Source organism: Python bivittatus, unplaced genomic scaffold, assembly GCF_059951505.1.
Source record: "Python bivittatus isolate LINGU-HERP-01145 unplaced genomic scaffold, Pbiv_v1 ctg000020_np1212, whole genome shotgun sequence".
NCBI classification, from domain to species: domain Eukaryota; kingdom Metazoa; phylum Chordata; class Lepidosauria; order Squamata; family Pythonidae; genus Python; species Python bivittatus.
In genome coordinates, this window is record NW_028277030.1 from 129,133,793 (window position 1) to 129,154,504 (window position 20,712).

Sequence of the window (20,712 nt, forward strand, 5' to 3'; positions counted from 1 at the left end):
CTGATAGTTTTGTTATGCTTAGGGTTACATTTATTTTAAAAAATCTTAAGATTCATCTAAAAGTAGATTTTTCAATAATTACTAATTAGTTAGGGAAAAGATTGAGCACAGGACAGAGATAAAATTAATAGCAAACAATGATGCATAACAGTGTCTGAGCAATAATATTCTACATCAGTGTATTGTTAATTTTTTTTTGTAAAAACCCACTTAGTTCTCTATTAACCACTTGAATTCCCCTTAGTTTTAAATTAGTACAGTTACTGTATAGAGTTAAAATCCTAGAACAAATACAATATTGAATGCTTCTGATAACCATACCTCATATAAACAAACTTGATGGAAAGGTTGGCCACAATGAGAGTTATCACAAACTTGGTCTGGAGTAGCCCCATCAAGACGGTAAGCATAGCAAATACCACAATCCATAGAGAAGTCCTTACAAATATGAAATAGAACTGTATTACGTGAGGTGGCTGAGCTTGGTACATGCACTGCACTAAGCCAAAGTTCAGCCAGGATTTATTAAAAACACAATTGGCAGAGGTTACACAACACACTTAGACAAAGTACATGATGGCTCAGCAGGATTTCTAAAGTTGATCAATTATGCCTAGTTCTAATACATGTTAGTTTTCTTTTTAAAAAAACATAAAACCCTAAATATTGTACTTTAACATTAATTTTATTTTATATTGTACGCTACAGTTAATAAAATATAGTTTGTTTATGAGACAAACCGGTTACCTATAATTGTGTTTTCAAGTAGCAATCCGTGAATTCATATCCATGAATTACACGTCTGCATGCAGCCAGTTTGCATCCTCTATGGTTTATGGAATTTCTTGATAGGAGTCCTGCCCTGTGCATAGCATTCATAACTAGTCAAGCCTCTGCTGAATCTCTTCCTATCTAAAACTGACAGTGAAATATGAGAGGGACACTGAGATCACCCAGTAGTAAGTGGGGAAGAATAATCAGTTATGTGACTTCAGAGACTGACAGACTGAAGAACTTCTGATTCAGATACACAGCTAGTTGTTCATCATGGCTGCTGTTATTCAGCCATATGGGCAAGTTCTGATACTCATAAAGTGACTGAAGAAAGGACTGCTCTTTCAGTGGTTTCATTCCTCTGAGAACAGAGCTCCAGACCATAGTACTGGAAAAAGTAGAAGGCTTGGTCCAAGGTAGTTGCCCTACATAATTCTGAGTGATTCTGCACAGAATGGTCCGATACGTACCTGTAGGTCATGTAGTATGATCAGAGATCGTGAGTACACTGTTACTTACCTAGCTTGTAACTAAGTTTGATGATTGAAACTATTTACTTGGAAAATGCTAAAGAAAAAGGCCCTGAAAAGCCAAAGACAGTCACTGGTGTCTTTGAATACTGTTTGATGCAAGTAGAAAGTAGATGCTTTTCGCCAGAGGGAATTATGTGATGTTTCAGTTAATACGGAGGAACTGGAAGAAAAGGATGGGTAATATCTTGTTCAAACAGAATACTGTTTGAACTTTAGGGGAACTTTAGGAGAAAAGAACTACCTGGGCAAAGTACTACTTTGTCTATATAGAATAAAAAAGGCAAGTCCTGATGTAAGGCATGAAGTTTTCCCTCTCAGTAAACCCAAATGACCACAATCCCACAACTAAGAATGCTATTTTCTGGACAGGCAGCCAATAAGTCAAAAAGAACAAGAGAAAGGCTTCACCTGCAACCAGTAGGGATATTTGGTAGTCAAGGTAAATAAAGTCCCTCAAAAAGTTTTACAGGCAGATTAGAAAAGAGGAAAGCACTCATCAAATGGAAGGCAGAAGAAAGAACTGACTTCAAATTAGACCTTCATGGAGGAAAAAGCCAACTAATATTGCTTTAGATGTAAGAGAAAAGCCAACATGATGAACTTGACATTAAAAGAGATTGAAACATTCTTAGTTGCATAAGTTCTTGATGGAGGAACCTCTAAGCTGTGAGATACAGGAAAACAAGATTCAGGACCTTAATGGCAGTAACTCAGGACATCTCAGGGACTAGTGATATCTGCTGGACTTTAAGGCTAAGAGACTGTGCTACATGAAATATCTGTTCACTATAAAAACAACCCATTTGGAGGAGAGGTATTTGTCACCAACCTGAGTGTCAGATCACAAAATAGATGGAGAACCTAAAGCAGATAGAAGCAGTGTTGGGGATACCTTCAGCCACCAATAAATCCAAATAGAAGGTCTCAATGTAACCAAATTTGGTCTTGATGATCTTCAGGTGGAGAATGGGGAGAACCCTGTTTCTGATCTTCCCTGAGGATGCAGGGATGGTGTGGAAAATTAGATCTTGGCAGAAATCATGAATTTCTCCCCCAAGTCTTGAACCTGAGAGGACCCAAGAAAGAATGGATAATTCAAACTGGTGAATCCAGGAATGGAGGATCTGCAACAATAGAGGGCAGTGCTGGGTTAATCAAGTGACTTTGCAGCACTGTTGTTAGACCTGAAAGACCAGTATCTTAGCTGATTCCAAAAGGATGCTTCCGAGTTTGGGGGTGTGAACAAAGGAACCATCTGCAATTCTTTACAGGACCTACAACTTTTCCCAGAATCAAGAGGTTGTCCACCACAGTGGCCATGCAATCCTACAAATGGACATGGTTCCTTTAGGAAGCTGCAGCCTAGTATAATGTTTCTTTTCATATTTGCTCCAAACCACTTTTTTAGAATCTAATCTAAACCATGTTGGCTGGGGAATTCTGGGAACTGAAAAGTCCACACATCTTAAAGTTGCCAAGGTTGAGAAACACTGGTCTAGGTTATATCCATCGGGGGGGGGGGGGAGGTTTGCTACCATAATGCTGATACATGTGGAATGGAACGGTCAAGGCTATATGGCAAGGCCAGGAGGCATGTGAAGGGGGTCAATAACCTATATCCTACAATCCATCATGTGAAAGATACACAATTGTTTTAAAATAGAACAAAGTGAAAAGAAAGAATTCTAGAAGAATCAATTATCTCTGAAAGTGAATGTGCTATTACTGTGGTGGCGAAGAATAAAACTAAAAGGATTAAAAGAAGCATGCCTTATTGTGCATGCCACACATGGGACAGTGCTCCTACCAAGAAATTCCATTAAGTTCTAGATTGCTCTGAATGGGCTTTTCTCATATCCCATGTGAGATAATCACAGAGCCACAATGAAGAACTAGTCTTAAACTTAATTGGTTAAAACACACATTAGTGTTTCTAATTAATTGTGTCTTTTAAAGCAAGTTTAAATGTTTTAATCAGTATTTATAAAACTTGTATATCATAGCCACCATTTTAGATAAGAGAATGCTTTTTTTAAGATGGTAGATATATATGCATCACCAGAGGCCATCTAAAAAGAAGTATTCTTTTTGCCCATCTAGTGTTTTATTTGCATGCAAATTTAACTTTTTGTACTCTTCTTTAATTAAGATCTTTCAATCAGCTTATAGCTTTATGTTTTATCACTCACAGGATGATAAAAACAATGGTACCCAAGGCAGGATACATGGACAAATATTGCCTTTATGATATTCTGCTACAGATTTTCTATCAGTTGTCTGGAGATGGGAAATCATAGCATATAAACAGATTCAAATGGAGCTTTGATTAATCTCAAGCAATTCCTTTCTCAACTGATCTTGATGTATACATCTTTTTATAGGAAAGGCTATTAGGTGATATGAAAGCTCTCAAATTACAGTGACCTACCACTAAATTATTGCAAAGTGTCACAGATAATATGTTCAAGATATCACTAATTCTTCATGTATAAACAGCATCATGAAAATATTGATGTATTCCAAAATTCATCTGTAGAGCAATCTTATACTTAGAGCATTCACACACCCAACACTCTACGGGCAGGGAAAAAGCAGTATTTACTATCCTTTCTGATTTTTATTTTAGGCCAACGTCAGCAACAAAGATGCATTCTATCCTGTTTAGAAGCAAGGTTGTGAATGGGAATGCTTAGGGATTTTTGGGGTCCACAGGCCTTCCTGCACAGCTGCCCAACTTAAATAGGTCCTATTCTATTTAGCCTGTTCTCAGAATTTTCCAACATTGGAAGGAACGAAACAGGTAGGCAGGCGGGTGGTGGAAGAATGTGAACTACTTTCTCTGAGCTTAGAGGACTTCCTCATCTGAAACAGAGATTCTTCTGCATTAAATTACATTTCAATTTCTCATACCAAACAACTGCACAATACAAGACCTCCCTATACACACACCACTCAAAATCTCATAGAAAGAATAGGGCATCATTCAGAGCGAGAATAGTTCCCCTGTACGAACAGACATTTTTTAATCACCTTCATTCTCTTTGAAAAATACTTAAGTTTTATTTCCAAACACACAGTATTCAAGCATGATGAGCACAGAAAGTATGAGGTAACTTACATTTTTTTCTAGAGCTTCTCGAGATGGGAAATCAATTTCTAAAAGGTCTTTTAAATTTTTCAATAAACTATTTTCTGGATCCCTAAAAAAGGAGGAAATACTATTATAAATACTTCAATAAAATTATGAACCAAACATATTTACAAGCAGATATACTTACCACATATGTATGTTGCTATTCAGCTTGATTTTCAACGGATTTGCCACTGAAAACAAAGCACAGATTACATTTTTCACAAGAAAACATTATTTATTAGAATACTTACTGGGGTGGTGGTGATATATCTATAGTTAGCTGCCTAATTCTGCAGGGGATGGATTAATGAGCAAGAATATATTTTTCTGTTCATAGCCAACTTTTTTCATATTGAGTCACAAAGCAACTGACTTCATAAGACAAGTTATAAATTAGATAATCAAGATAACAATGTCATTTTAAGAGAAGGAATGTCCTGCATGTGTCGTCATATCCTCAAATTCAAACCACAAAGAACTGGACCACCATGTACTTTTAATGTATATACACCATGTATATATCTAATCTCCAATGATGTTTTTTTAATTGCACCACCATGTACTTCTGATGCGTATGCACCATGTATATATCTTTAAAGATGGTTTTCAAATTGCACCACTATGTATTTCTAATGCATATGCACCATCATATCTTTGATGATGGTTTTCTGTACACGTGAGTGCGACAGTTGGTTTGCATAAACTGCTTTGATTTTCAAGGGTATACAGCTGCTTACATTAGATATCAGATATCTGTTTTGGAACTATTTGGAACTGTCAGCCTTCCAAGTAGACCAGACCGGAAACATGACAAAATGAACTACTTCTACTTTATTGTAAGGCTATGTTAACAGAATCTTGCAAGTCTGAAACTAGAAATCTCCTGCTGTCTCTTTTTACCAGCTGAAAGTTAGGGCAGATCCTTTCTAAGTTTCTTTCTCTGCTCATTATTCAATTGTGGGCTTCTCCCCCTTTTGTCTGATCATTCCCTAGGAAGCATCTTCTCCCTCTCTTCCAAGGTCATTCTCACATTCCATTGCAGGAGCTGAACTCATCAACATACACACAATGAAAATTTGTCTAAACAGAAATGCACATCTGACATAGCCTTGATAATCTGGCTCTAGAATTACTCAGTCTGGAGATCTGACTAGAGAATTTGATCAAGTTTCTGAAGGAATGCTTCCAACTTTTATAAATAATTACTATGAATTTTACCGCAGTCACAAAGGAAACTAGGTAGCTTCAGAATATTTGTGCATTTACTTAAGTAGCTTCTTCCAAATTAATTTGGAAACTATTTGAATCTACTCCTTTTCACATTTCAATCATCTGAATCAAATCTGATTGATTTTCCAAATTGCATCAATGATTGGAATCAGATTTTGGGTGATTAGCACTGGCAAAATTATTACGACCTGCCTCAGAGCTTCACTCAGCCAATCTACGCATGCACTGGAAATTGTCACCTTTAAGGATATGCTTTAGTGGAATTATTTGATCAAATCATCTCACTGAAGTTTTGCAAAACCCCACTAAACAAGCACTTCTGATCTTGATAAAACATCTATGTAATTTAGTCTTCCCAATTCTATGAACTTATTGCTGCCTTCAGACAAGAACTGAATAATCAACTTGCTTTTGATCTGTCTAATGATAAAAAAAACTGACAGGAAAAGACAGATATTCCTGCATTAAAACAGAGTTCAAGTCTACAATGGGAACAAGGGGTGAAAAGGAAAAAAGTGGCCCCGTTAGAACCATAAGAACTGTTCCTTGAGAAAAACAATTTCTGGGATAAAAATGGGGTGAACTGTTTTGCATAGTTTACTTTTATTTCTGTACATGTGTGTGCTTTAAAACATTAGATTCTTGTGGTTCACTGATGTGCTAATTTACAAATCAAAAATGCATTCACAGACCTCTCAACATTTATGACATAATTAATCTGCATTAAATGATGCCAAGAATCACTTCTTGGTTAAAAATATGTAAGTGCCTTCCTAGGTCATATAAATCATTTAATGATCTAAACAGGCAGCAGATCCTGAGTGGCCTATATTCTGCCCATCTTTGATGAAGGCCCTGGAAATACATTTAGAAGGAGGAGGAGAAAAGTAGTTCAGAATACTTGGAAGGATTCTGTCTTTGACCAGGAACACACACTTTAGATAAGTCTTCTGTCTTCTTTAAACTTGGGGTGTGGGGGGAGAGAAAATATAAAAAGAACTGAGACCACGGAGCATTTTCCACCTGTTTGGTTTTGATGCAAACTTGGTGTGTCTCTAAAAACATAGGTCTATACAAGAAAGAAATAATGCCTTTTCTCAGCAATGTCGTGCTATAGCCTAACCTTGACATAGCTGATCAGAAAACTGAAATTACAAAATCAATCATTTAACAAAATGAGTTACTTCCCCAGAAAACTCAAAAATTCATTTCAGACCTGGGCATAGGGATTAGGCATAATGGTAGGGAGCCATCCATTTCCCTCCAGCCATAATTATATTTTCAGTGTTGTCCTGCAGTTTTGCTACTGTGGCATGAGAAGTGACATATAACACTTTAAGAAACATGTTCTGCATATGACATGTCTGTTATTTTGCAGCTAAATGCATCCAAAACAGTGTAAAATTGCTTTGAATCTTTAATGATTTTCTGAACAATATACACAGAGTTTTCCAAAAATTAACTTGAAATACTAGATGTGATTCTAGTATTGCTTGCCTGAAACAAATATACTCAATTTACTATAGAGATAACCTATAGTAGCATAAAATAATAAGACACTGCAACAGAAAAGCTATGAAAGAGAAGTTATCTTACCATGGTCAGCTCCAAGAAAGTAACACTCAGGAAGCATGGTGGGGTGTCTGGGATCTACCTCTATATTAAGTGAAATGTTGCTTCCTGAAACAGACACACATATATAGCTATCCAGTCTATTTAAAAAAAAAAAAACACTTTATTCTTATTCATACAGGTGTCACATATTCCAAAACCGCAAGAATTACAATTCCACCCTTGATTGCAAAATACTTACCTACCATTTCGAAACCTCTATGTGAAAATGACTAGACTTTAGTCTTAGTATCTAACAAGTCCAGATTGACTTGAGCTTTCTATCTACTTCCTCCTTTCTACTTTTTAATACTGATGATTTATTTGAACTCATTTATTAGATCAACTGAACATATTTCAATACATTATGAATGCATGTTATTTGTATAAAAATAATTTAATATTGTTAGTTCAAGTATTTACAAATATCATATGTGGCAGGTGTATTAAGAAGCCTTTCCTTCTGTGCCATAAAAACTAATCTGAAAAGGTAGCTGGTAAGGTATCTGCATGTGTCTTCCAAAATGAAAGGTTTGCTGAAGAAAAGGGTCATAATTTAGTTCCACTGAACTTAGAGGGGTTAAAACAAGTCCAAGCAAAGCAGGAATGGGGTGGTGGTTGTTTGATAGGGTGACCACTTTGTTTCTATAACCCTGATTTTTTTTTTTTTTTAAAGACACACCCCCCCCCATGCAAAAAAAGTTGCTTATAAACCAGCTGGATGTTATGACCCACAGTTTGAGAATCTCTGTTAACAGTAATAGTAGTTGTTACTATTAATATTACTAACTATATCTTACATAATACAAGGGAGAAGGGGGAGGTTTCTGCCTCAGTGAACTCATAGTCTAAATTTTGAAATGTTACGTCTAAAAGGACAAAAAAGCACTTTTTATACAAACATAATTTCTGAAAGGTTTGCTTTTTTAATGTTTTTTTTTAATCTCCCTTAACCACTAAAGCCACTATACAATTGTCTTTTCTACTCTTACCGATCGCAATCCTTCGCCTTGTGGAGCTCCTTGTGGGTTTTTCTGGCTCAAGGACCCACGTCTTCTCATCAATTTCATCTAGAACATCCCAAAACTCCTTCAATGATTCTAATGTTGTCAAGAACTGATTGTGAATGCTCAGTAAGGAACTCTAGTATGGAAGGAAATTGTAACAAATGTTATAGGTGGCCTTTTACAAAACCAAGCAGGCAAAGCTTTTTCATAACTCTTTCAACTTTTAAAATTCTAGCACACATGTAAAACACACGGCAGAAAAAAAAGCTCAACACTTTTAATTTGTTTTTAATGAGCTATTCGAATACTCAGTTGTAGATTACAATTTATCTTTCAATCCCTTTTTTTTTTTTTAAAAAATCACCTTTTAAACGTATTTTAAAATACTTCTAACACAATCTGTTTAAATTCAAACTTTAAAAGTGTATAGTTAACAGTCAGGTGACAAATGGGTTCTTTTGAATTTAATGAAAATTACCTGTGAATTATTAAAGAAATAACCTGCAGCTTTGTTTTGCAAAGCACCTGAAACTCATCCACATACAAAATTCCAAGTAATTTGGAAAGCTAAAACAACTAAAAGACGTGCTGCAAACACATTTATGTCTCTGTTTAAAACTGTCTTCTGACAATAATTTGGGCCTATTTTTCTAATTTTAGCAGGAGGAAGAAGACCTCCACGGTTACTTATTGAATCTAACACACTTCTAAAATTAACAGAGATCCTAAAGTTCTTCGACAGGATTAACAGAGAAAGCTGGTAGAGCCAATATATCTCCAAACCAGAGAATACCAAAATGTTTTCCACAGGTAGGGTAGAAAGAAGCCTAGCAGTTTAGCAATGGAATGTGTTTAATAAGCAGAGCAGAAATGATACTTTTATGAGGAATATACAAACATGGATGTTTTCCTCCATTTTCTTCAAAATGTCAAAAAATAAGAAGTTTTGGGTGGTTTAAAAATTGCTCAGGTGAGTTTTTTGTGATTTTATACACTTGAAAAATATTTTTAAAAGGAAGGACAGAGCTTGAGAAAGAACATGTTGGATTTATTCTCCCTGCTGTTATTAAATTATATTAAAGTGAGAAAGCACTTAAGCAGAAAAGTGTGAATACTGCCAATCTCAAAATGTAACGCTTATTATCTTTAAAAGCATTTTGTTACTTTTATAATACCTGAAGTGATATAATAGTGTCAGTCACTTAACCAGATCTTAGAGCATAATATCTTCATCTTAAGTACTATTATTTCCAGTATTTTAATAATTTTCACACTGTCTTGGAATGTGATCTTTTGTGCTCTGATGACACTTAAATTAATAGCATAATTTTCTGGTACTTGCAACAGTTGCTTTCCATTTTGATTTTTTACATTTTCCTACATCATATACAGACAAATCCTTTTAATAGTCATTTTTATCTTTTTCTTTAGGGAATTCAAAGGAATTTTTTAGTAAAAATAAAGAGACATCAAGGGATTAGAATTTTGAAATCCAATTAATTTTAATACTAATTGCAATTTTTCAGTGATGTTCCTTGAAAGATAGCAAAATCTTAAATTGATCTGCTCATCCGATCTTATTTACATGTTTCATTGATGTTGTAGTTGACTTTCCATATGCATATCTGAATCTTTATCTTAAAAAACATCTACAGTACTTTGTCATGCAAATTATAAAGAATTTATTTCTAATTTTACATTTCAATCAGATCATTTCTGTACATATCCCCTTTAAATAATTACATGTGTTCCATGGCAAGAGATGCAGTAATGAAATAGATGATGATTTTTAAGATAGAAAGCATTATTTACTTAGCATGTTTATAGGTCCCCCTTAACTTTATCTCAAGGCAGTGAATAAGCTTTGATATACAATGACCTTCCCCACCGAAACTAATGTGAAAATAGCTATATGTATTTCTCTGAAACAGTAGTGCAAGTGAAGCTCTGTTGAAGACATTTTATTTTAAAATAAGGCATGAGCAAGAGGGAACTCCACAATATTTGCAGGCTAATTCTAGAATAGGTATAGACATTTCATGAATCTATATAGAAATGGAGGAGATTGCTAAAGGAGGACAAAGAACTTTTCTGTTCTTTTTCTATTTCAGGACTTTCCACTCCATTTATGAGGCATGGAAATGATTTGGTAGAAGTGCTTCAAACCTCAGGTGAACACAGCATCTCTCTGCTATTCATAAAGCAGTGTGACTTTTTGCAGGTTTCTGTGTGAGCCTGAAAAAAAGATGATGCTCTTATGAATCAAACACAACTCTTAAAGCAGCAGCACCTTCTCAGAGGCTGTCTTGGAAGCATGGAAAATGTCAGGTTACTTTAATGAATAGTAAAGAGGTACTGTATCTGCGTGTGGTCCAAAACTCTTCTTCCCAAGCATTTTCAAAGCACACACACCCCTACCATATAGCAGAGGTGGGCAATTTTGGGGGGGAGGGGGTGTCAGGAGCTTGTACTTTTTTTCTTTTTTGCCTCCAAAGTTGTATGGGAATTACTGGGACAAGGATAAAATGTTCACCTGGGTATTAAGCTCAGTGGTAAGCAAATTTGAATGCTAGGAATCATAACTTAGCTTCCCAAATTTACAGAGTGCTGCAAAAGGCAATCTGGTCACGACTGTGATATTACCAGATGGAAGGGGGCAATTTGGGCAGGGGGGAGGGGCTTCTTTTTCTGTAAATGCAAAGATGATAAGAATAGGAGCAAGAGCTTCTGGAAGGCAAGCCCTCTTAAATTCCTAAAAAATTGTCTAACACTGCCATTTTTGAAGCTGATTTTCAGAAAATTGGGTTTTATGGATAGTGATGGGACTTTGGTCCTAAAAACCTGAAAAAAATATGAAAAGCTGAAATAGATCTCCTTCTGGTCACTTAGAAAGCAAAAGACTTCTTCATTCCCTCCCCACCATTCTCAAGATTTTTTTCACTCTCCTAAGTTCAAAATCCACCTAAGGTAAAGCAGGGCCAAGGACAATGTTCTTCTGCCAGGCTGACCCAGTGTGATGGAAGAGGAAGGATGATATTGTGGACAGCAACAGAGAGCAAGGCTATCAGGAAGGAGGGGGTCCATTCCAGGAAGGGAAAGGAAACAAAAGACAACACAGTCTGCGGGGAGCGTGGGAAACATAAGAGGTTCAGGATAGCTACTCTCTAGAATCTCCCAGGGTATATCCACTAGATGCAGGAGTATAGATTTAGTCTGGCAAGATTTTGTCTATATGGTGTAAGCAAATTAAGGAACTTAACTGGAGGTTCTTGGACTGGCCCTGACACCCAGCCTCCTCTGTGGTTGATAGTTTATAGCACTGTTTCTCAACCTTGGGAACTTTAAGGTTTGTGGACTTCAACTCCCAGAATCCCCCAGCCAGCCATGGAATTCTGGGAGTTGAAGTCCACACATCTTAAAGTTCCCAAGGTTGAGAAACACTGGTTTATAGGTTTCTGACTGAGCTGTCATATCTCTGCTGCTTCTTGTGGGTAATCAATTCCCTGGCAGCTGTTCCTAACTGGCAGATGTGTCTCACAAGGCAGCCCCCGTTGGTGTAATTGCCTTTCCATATACTGCTCACCATTCTGAGCCTCCAGTCTCTGCATTCTCCAGATTCTCTGAGGGGCAGCATCAGCCCACGCTCCTGACACGATACAGCCTCTATGATTCTGGCCTGCTGCTACATCATCCACTACAGCCTTCCAAAGTATGCTTCTTTCCAAATAATGTTTTTCAACAACTTTCTTTAACTCCTTCTCTTAACTTCACCATAGATCGCCAAAATATAACACTCAGAAAACCATCATTTGGGATACTAAAAAACACATAACTGGCACTTAACTAGCAAAGATAGCAAGCGTACAGCAGCCACCTCAGGATAGGAGTGGTTTGCCTCGTAAAGGCCTAACATTAGTGTCCTCTATTAGTTTTTTTTGGGGGGGGGGGAGAAATGCACTAGTGCAATTTTGGTCATTTTGCCATCAAATTTCAGTGATATGATCTCAGGATGCTGAAGGTGACATTTGTGGCTCAGGGGACATTTTGCATACCTCGGATTTACCGTACTGCATGATTAATACATCAATATTGCTTACTCTTTGTTTTTATTAGAAAACTAGAAAATCACGCCATCAAAGTTTAGCACTCTGAACCTGGAAAATATTCACATATAATTTGCCAGCATGGATGCCCAACCCTGCCATATAGCATGAATAGGTGAGGTTTTAACATCACGTATACCTGAACTTCTATCTTCAAAACAATATATTTTTTTATGAACTGAAGTACATCAATTGGCTGTTTGTTTCCCTGTCCTCCTCCCTCCATTCTTCAGATGGCACCCTCAATATTCTTTCAGTGGCCTTTATTTATTTATTTGATTTATATGGTCCCCCATATCAAATACATGACTCTGGGCAGCTAACAATATTAAAAATCAAAAAACATATAAAAAACATAAACACAACAGCCTGGAAAAGTTGCAAAAACATTGCCCAATCATTCAACACAACCAAGGAATTAGCTCAGTCACACACTCGGGGCCACAGACTTGAGCCCAGAGTCAAGTCTTCAAGGCCTTCCGGAAGGCCGACAGCGCCAATCTAATCTCTGGAGGAAGAGTACAGGGCAGATGCCACTGCAGAAAAGGGCCTGGGCCCCACCAGCTGACACTCCTTAGGAGATGGGACCCAGACCATGCCCCTTCTGCTGGACTGGATGGGGTGGGTAGAAAAAACCAGGGGGAAATGGTCCCTTTACTTGGATGTTTAAAATTTCCTTAGGTATGCTCACCACATTTCAAAAGTTATCATAGATCTGTAAAATGCACCCAAAGGACAATAAAAATTAGGATTCTATAGCAATTACTGTATGAGATGAGATTAGTTTGGACTGAACTAACAAATTCACACTCCTGCATTATTTCTATTTGTTCAGCTCTTGTCCAACACCACTACTATTCAATTTGGTGCCCTTTGGAGATGCTACAATTGCAGTCCCCAGCATGGCCAAAGGTTTATTGGCTCAGTTTCCATCAGCATTTTATAAGCTAACAATTTCCTTTATGACAATTTTGGGATTTTTTTTAAACCCTCTTTTATTTAGAACTTATACCAAGAAAGTCCTCCAAGTATGTAGAAGCCTCTCTATCACATCTTGCTTCCAAACTGATTGGTACTTGACTAGGTGAATGACTGAAAAAAAGAGTATAATACTGAAACATTTACCTTTTTTTAAAAAATCAGCTTTTCTATTTTAGCTTACTTTAAAAAACAATGTTAGGGGATATAGTTGCTATTTCTAGCATATTCATTAGAACGTCTTAAACAGCATTTGTGCTTCACAGTCCATTGATCTGTAGATGCTTCCATGATTTGCAATACTTCTTTTGGGTACCAAGCCACATAACTTAAGGTAAATGTCCACAGATAGAAGCTTTTGTGGAAATTAATATTCTTTTAAACTAAATAATGGAGCAAAAGACTAGCTAGGCTAGGGATTATCCACTACATTGATTGGAGCATTAAGTTAAAAACAAAAGAAAAATATACTGTAGTGAACAGGTCCTGACACAGCAAGAATATGGATTAGATGACCCTCTAGATCTCGTACTAATTTATGCTTCTTTCAGATTTGCTTGGAAAATGATTTTTGTTTGTCATTTACTTGAGCTGAACCCAAGTATCCAGCATCCCTCCTGATCCATACATTGACCAGAAAAATTAGTGGCAGATTTCAATTAAACATCTCCTGGTGTCAACTATCCAAAGCTTTGTACATATGATTGATTTAATATTCCAAAATTCCACCGCAAACCTAGTCACCAAAGCTAGAAGTGCTCCATGCTTCTTTGGAAAATCTAATATTATATATTTTAATAGAAACAGTTTAACTAAAAATTCAAAGGAAAAGGCAATGACTTAACCCATGAATAAATATACGCAGTAATTGGACATTTTAAAAAATGAAATAGACAGCAAATGAATTTTGCTAATTAGACAAAAGAAAGTATGTAACTGAAGTAAGTAGTTGTACTAGAACCTGTCACTGGAAAGCTCTCTGTTTGTATGGCAACTGGAACAATGGCAGCAGCCTTGCCCTTGGTGCCGATTTCTGACTATTTTAAAATGTCTCCTCTGCGCCAGAATCCACTGGCTGCTGCTGATCCTGCTGTGAGACACCTGCACTGGCTACTAGGCTTGTCATGATGCACAAAACCCTACCATCTTCAGCTTGACATTGTGCACGTTATAATTATTCATCCAAATGAATATGTCAGAGCAGCAGCAGCAGACCTCTCATCAGAGCACAAGAAAAATACATCAAAACATTATCAACCCAGCAGGAAGACAGGGACCATAAGGAAAATTACCCATTTTTAATACAGACGCCATAAAGCCATGTCTATTATTATATAAAAAGCAAGAGGGGGGAGAACCACCATCAAGCTTTGAGTCCAAAAGAACTAGAAGAACACAAAATGGGAAACAGATGTTAGGGGAAAAATCAATTATTGTATCTGAAATCTATTTAGATTCTCTTTAAACAAGTCTGTGCTGGTATTCTAATTCTGACATTTGTCCTCTTTGAGTTAAGGGTCTTGTCAACATTTTCATTAAGATGACCTACAGTTGTTAGAATTAAATATCCATCAAGCATTAGAACATACATGTTGAATACACAAAATACCAAGAACAAATGAGAATCTGCCAACAAATAGTTCACTGAACATATATGAATCTTCTAATTTTTGGGAAAAAGTCAACCTGAACAGGAACATCAAACAATACATACCCATTATGCTATTCCCTTTGAGCATAAGCAATGCTGTGCAAAGTGCAAAAAAGGAGTAAGAAATAACAAGCCAAAAATAAACATGATTCATTATAGTCACTCATTTGACAAATATTCATTCCTTGCAACAGACCACATTTTATCCACTATCTTTTTACTAGCATTTTCAATTTTCCCATATTTTGCAAACTTTCTACTAAAATACACAAATGCATCTACTTGTTCTAAGTGTTTTTTGCTGTTTTCATATAACTTGCAATTGTTCACTTAATTTTCCTTGTCAAACATGACTACCTTGATATTTGATATATTGGTTTTCAGATTCCTTCTTCTCATTGCATCCTACAATCTGTCTAACATTCACTGCCAACCATTCTGGTTCTTTAGTCAACAATGTAGAATCATTTATACATAAACGGAAGTTTGACTTACTGTGAAGTACCTATCTGATCAACAAAAGTTGAGTGGAATAATTACTGCACATGATCTGGACAATATGCTCTTGATAATGCACCCCAAGATAGCATTTGCCTTTTTAGCAGCTGCATTATACTGCTTACTCATATTTACCTACTAATCAACAAAGACAACCATATCCTTTTCACAATGTACTACTGCTAAGACAGGTTTCCCTCATTCTATATTTGTGCCTTTCAATGTTAATGTTTCCTATCCAGATGCAGAAGCTTCCCTGTTAAATTCTATCCTATTCATTTCAGCCACTCCTCAAGCCTATCTTGATGTTTTTGAATCTTCTCTCTTTCTTCTGAAGTATTTTATACTCTACCAGCTTTGTGTCATCTAAAATTCCTAAGTGTCCTCTCAACTCCCTCATCCAGGTCATTAATAACAAGGCCCTGCAACTTTCCACAATAATTCCATCGAAGCTGAGGTGAAGCCATTAACAAGCAATCTTTGGTTGCAGCCATTCAATCAACTGTTAGTTCATCTAACAATAGTACCATCTAGCATATATTTAGTAATGAGATAAACCTTGGATTCCTACTTTCATAGATATTCATAATAACCTAATACTACTTAATAGTTTCTGTATACATTTTAGTTCTTTCATTCATAGTTCCTTGCACTGTATTCATTAGCTCCACTCCACAGATCAGCCTGCCTCCATTCAGACCTAACGTTCCCTTTTCTTGGTGTCACAAAACTTTCCTTTTTTAAAATTCATGCTATTTACCTTTTTTCCCATATTCCAAGTCACAATATTCCATATGACATATTACCAGATGGGCCCACAGATATCCATGTCTGGTGCCCATTATAGCTTTGGTCAATTGAGACTTTCACATAATGGTTCTTGGTAAAAGAGACGAGGTCTGGCAAGATTCTTCTTGCAGGAAAGAGGACATGCAGGAACTGGAATGGACAAAGAGGCAAAGACAGTGACCAGATGTTAGGTTCGCCTATGACAATGTATAAATGGGAAAGGAGGGAAGACTAGTTTATAAAGTGTGGAAAATTGAGTTTGGATAATGAGCAGATGCGAGAGTTGGTGGAAATTTACTTTGGATGGGAAAACATCTGTTGGGAAAGTGGTTTTCAGTTGATAGACTGGAGATTGTTAGGATAGAGAAGAAACTAGGAAAAGAGGAAAAATGTCAAAAACAGCTTTTTGGGGGGGGTGGGGGGATGGGAAGGGGAAATGACTCACCTATCCAAGATTTAAGGTTGGCCTGTTACAGCATTGTTGCTAGAAAAGAAACAGAGATGTCAAAGAGGAAAAGGAGATGGAAGTCATTTCATTCAGTGCTGCAGTCATCATTATCATCTGGATGGCCAAGAACAAAGAGACAGCTTAGGATGAGGTGATATAGTGACTACAGAGAAGATGCTCTAAGTGGGAAGATCAGAGACCAGAATGTGGATGGCAAATTGTGGTATTAGGTAAATGATGGGTAATGGTGGGAATTAAGAATCTAAGGGCTGGACTAAAAGGCAGCACTGAGGCACTGATCATAACAGCACAAAAACAGGCACTAAGCACCACATCCATAGAAGCAGGGGCCTACCACACTAGACAGGACCCAAGGTGCGGACTATGCAAAGAAGCCTCAGAGACAGTTCAACACATAGTGGCAAGGTGTAAGATGCAGGCAGGAACAGCATACACTGAATGGCACAACCAAGTAGCTGGCATTGTGTACAGGATCATCTGCAGTGTATGGGCTAGACCCCCCCAAGTCCAGATGGGAGCTTCCACAGAAGGTCGTGGAGAATAACAGGGCTAAGATCCTATGGGACTTCCAGATCCAGACAGACAGGCAGGTATTGGCCAATCAACCAGACATTGTGGTAGTAGACAAGGACCAGAAGACAGCAGTGGTGATAGATATAGCAGTGGCAAGTGACAGCAACATCAGAAAGAAGGAGCATGAGAAGCTGGAGAAGTACCAGGGCCTGAAGGAGGAACTAGAGAGGATGTGGAAAGTCAAGGCCAAAGCGGTCCCAGTGGTAGGAGCCCTCTGGGCTGTAACTCCTAAGCTGGGAGAGTAGCTCCAACAGATCCCAGGAACAACATCAGAGCTCTCTGTCCAGAAGAGTGCAGTGCTAGGAACAACTAAAATACTGCGCAGAACCCTCAAACTCCCACGCCTTTTCTGGGTAGGTTTTAGAGTGGCAGAGAATCAGCTACATTTCTCTCAGGGGTCCAGGCATAGGATTCAAACGCCATCAGTCACTCTAACAGGTTACCTTCATTGGGACCTGATATGTGAGTGTCTTTTCCTCCTGGTACTTTTAGACCTCTCCACTATTTTTAATACCACAAGCAGGCTATCTTGCTGGATTACCTGTGTGTCTTTGGATTTGAAAGCACCATTCTGTTTCCATTTGTACTTCAGTGGGTAGTTTTAGTGAACAGTAGTATAAGAGCAACTAAGCATATGATTGCTCCAATATGGGCTGCCATAGAGTTTTGCTCTCTTCCTACTGCTATTTAACATCTATATTGGGCTTGTAAGAGAAGATCGTGTGTTGATATGGGATCAATATCATTAGTATGCTAAGGTTACCCAGTTATATTTCACCAATCCAGGCACAGTTGGGGAAGCTGTGGAAGTACTGACCTGTTGTTTGGAGGCTGAGTCTGGACAGGTGAATACAAGCTTAGCTAAATACCAGCAAGACAACTTACTGCGTGTCCAGAAACTTCTTAGCTCAAAGATGGCCCTAGTGATAGCTTTGGGTAGGATTGCCATGCCAATAAAACTTCACATCAGTGATGTCAGGGTTATTCCTAACTTATGGATCCTATTGGAATAGTAGGTGAAAGCTGTGGCTGGGGTGGGAGGTGGGGTCATATCTACATCACCATGTAGTATGTTCTACATGGGGCACCCTCTGAAGGCAACCCAGAAAGTGTCATTGGTGGAAAATGCACAACCAGGATATTTATATGTTAAGACTTTATTGTAATGTAACACCAAGATTCTGTTCTGTCATTATTCTGCTTAACAAGTCTAATTCAAAGTGCTGGTTCTGACCTACAAAATGTTATATAGCTTGGCTCCGGGACACTGTAGGAACCATCTCCTCTTGTAGGATTTCCCCAATAAATCATGCATGCTCACACTATTCTAGGCAAGCTAGGATCTCTAATCTACAGACTACCTTGCAAGTCAACATATTGTTGCCAACATCCCATTGTTCCCAACTAGGAAGTACATGCAGTTTATTGATGCACAATTATTTCTTATTTGAACATGGTACAAAACTATACATAAAGGATACTTTATATAGAATTAGGACATGCTTCTTTAAAAAATGTTCTAAAAAAATTAACACAGCAATTAAATCTTTACTATTTCCATACGCATGTAGGTTTGATGCTATTTGAGGAGATATGCTTGTATTTGTTTTACATAGGCATGCATGACCACCAAAAAAAAAAAATTGTCCCACAGATTATGCTTTTAAAAACATTATGTTTGCAATTCTATTTAAAGTTTTACACCATTATTATTCTTCCAGAAAGATATTTACTGTGTTCATATGTATCCATATTTATAGCACAGCAGACTAAATTATCACCACCCATGGCCTTGTGCTGATGCCAACAACAAAAAAGACAGTAACCTTTATTTTATTTATTGTTGTTGTTAAAATATTTATATATCACTTATTTGAAAATCTAAAGTAGTTTATATCAGTAAAATAAATAAAAACTAGATTAAACACATTTAATTTAAAAATAAAAAGAATAAAAAGAATCTATTAAAAACAAAAAACAAAAAAATATTAGGGGTTAATGATTGGGTAACAAAAATATAAAAAGGTGAGTTTTAAAACATGCAAAACATTAGTATTGGGCCTGGCATATTATAGAATGAAATGTCCATTTTTAAAGCGTTAAATTTGAAAAGGCTGTTATTTTATCAGTTATGAGTCATATTTAAACAGTTTGATTTTTTATTAGGTTGTAGTCCAGGTCAGTTAATATTTTGCTTATTGTTTCCACCTATCAGTCATGCTTTCCACAAGACTCCTATTCATTTCCCCTCTTTAACAGTCAATAAATATTCTGTTAATTTCTGAGAAATTAATATCTCAGTTTAGTACTTTTGGATATCCTACTTCTTACACTGTTTTTCTTAAGGTCTTCTGTGCTTTAGCAAACCTTGGGGTTTCCCTGAATCTTAAAAACTCCCTCTTTTTGATAGTGTCATTTTGGCAACAAAAGTTAGGGTACTTTCAGCTTTGGACAATTGACAGAATTTGTTACCACAATAACCCCTTTTTTATTGTTCAGTTTCCAAAATTAACAAAAAACCTTCATGAAGATGTTGAGGCAGCTCTTTAAAAAATGAATGAGGTCATCAAAGGTTTTAATAGGAAATATTCACAATATTCACACAAATATTCACAAAATTTACCTGTATGAAGAAATTTTTCAACACATTTATGGCAATATAAGTCCTAAAGCTTAATGTACTATATTTTACTTAGGGAACAGGTGCTACTGAATTATAAGGCTGGTAACATCAGGGGGAAAAAAATCACAAGAAAGATTATCCAGCTCTGAAGCTATAGCTAGAAGGAAACCATAGGTAATAAATTTAAGGCTATGCTGTGCAGCAGCATAGGCCTAATGCCATAAGGACTGTGAACTAGAAATTAAACAAGGTGAACAAATTAAATTTTGCTTTCTCCAAGAAAAGATGAACATACACTACCAGTTGTTCTCTGATTAGACTTATAGAACCCAACATGTGGTTTCAGAAATTTGGATGAGATATTGATATTTTCTGCTATGGCCCCCACTCTGTGGAACAACTTACCACCTGAGGTGTGGTGTGCCCCCATTCTCATGGCCTTCAGGAAGAGTGTGAAATCTTGGCTGTGCCAGATGGCCTGGGGGCCTGATGGGGGCTCACACCATTGGAACTGGCTCGTGGGGTAATTGATTCTACCCCCCTGTCATCTTGAACATTTTAGTCTTTTTATGTATATAGTATTTTTATATAGTTTGATTTTTTAACTAAATTAATGTGGATATTAACTGTTTTTGAGGTCTGATTTAATTGTGAGCCACCCAGAGTCACCCTCTAGGGGAGATGGGCGGCATATAAATTTAATAAATAAATAAATAAATATTGAGCATGAATTCTGGGTG

At 36.9% G+C, this 20,712-nt stretch overlaps 1 protein-coding gene across 2 annotated transcripts in view; it reads right to left on the reverse strand.

The window, feature by feature from the left end:
• FANCL (FA complementation group L) overlaps positions 1–20,712 on the reverse strand; it is a 50,112-nt gene that overhangs the window by 709 nt on the left and 28,691 nt on the right. For both annotated transcript variants that reach the window (XM_088149615.1, XM_088149620.1), the window contains exons 8-12: positions 8,274–8,424; positions 7,267–7,350; positions 4,586–4,631; positions 4,426–4,507; positions 322–438 (exon numbers count right to left, since the gene is read on the reverse strand). In XM_088149615.1, the coding sequence (XP_088005741.1) occupies positions 322–438; positions 4,426–4,507; positions 4,586–4,631; positions 7,267–7,350; positions 8,274–8,424 (480 nt within the window). The remainder of the gene's footprint in view (positions 1–321; positions 439–4,425; positions 4,508–4,585; positions 4,632–7,266; positions 7,351–8,273; positions 8,425–20,712) is intronic.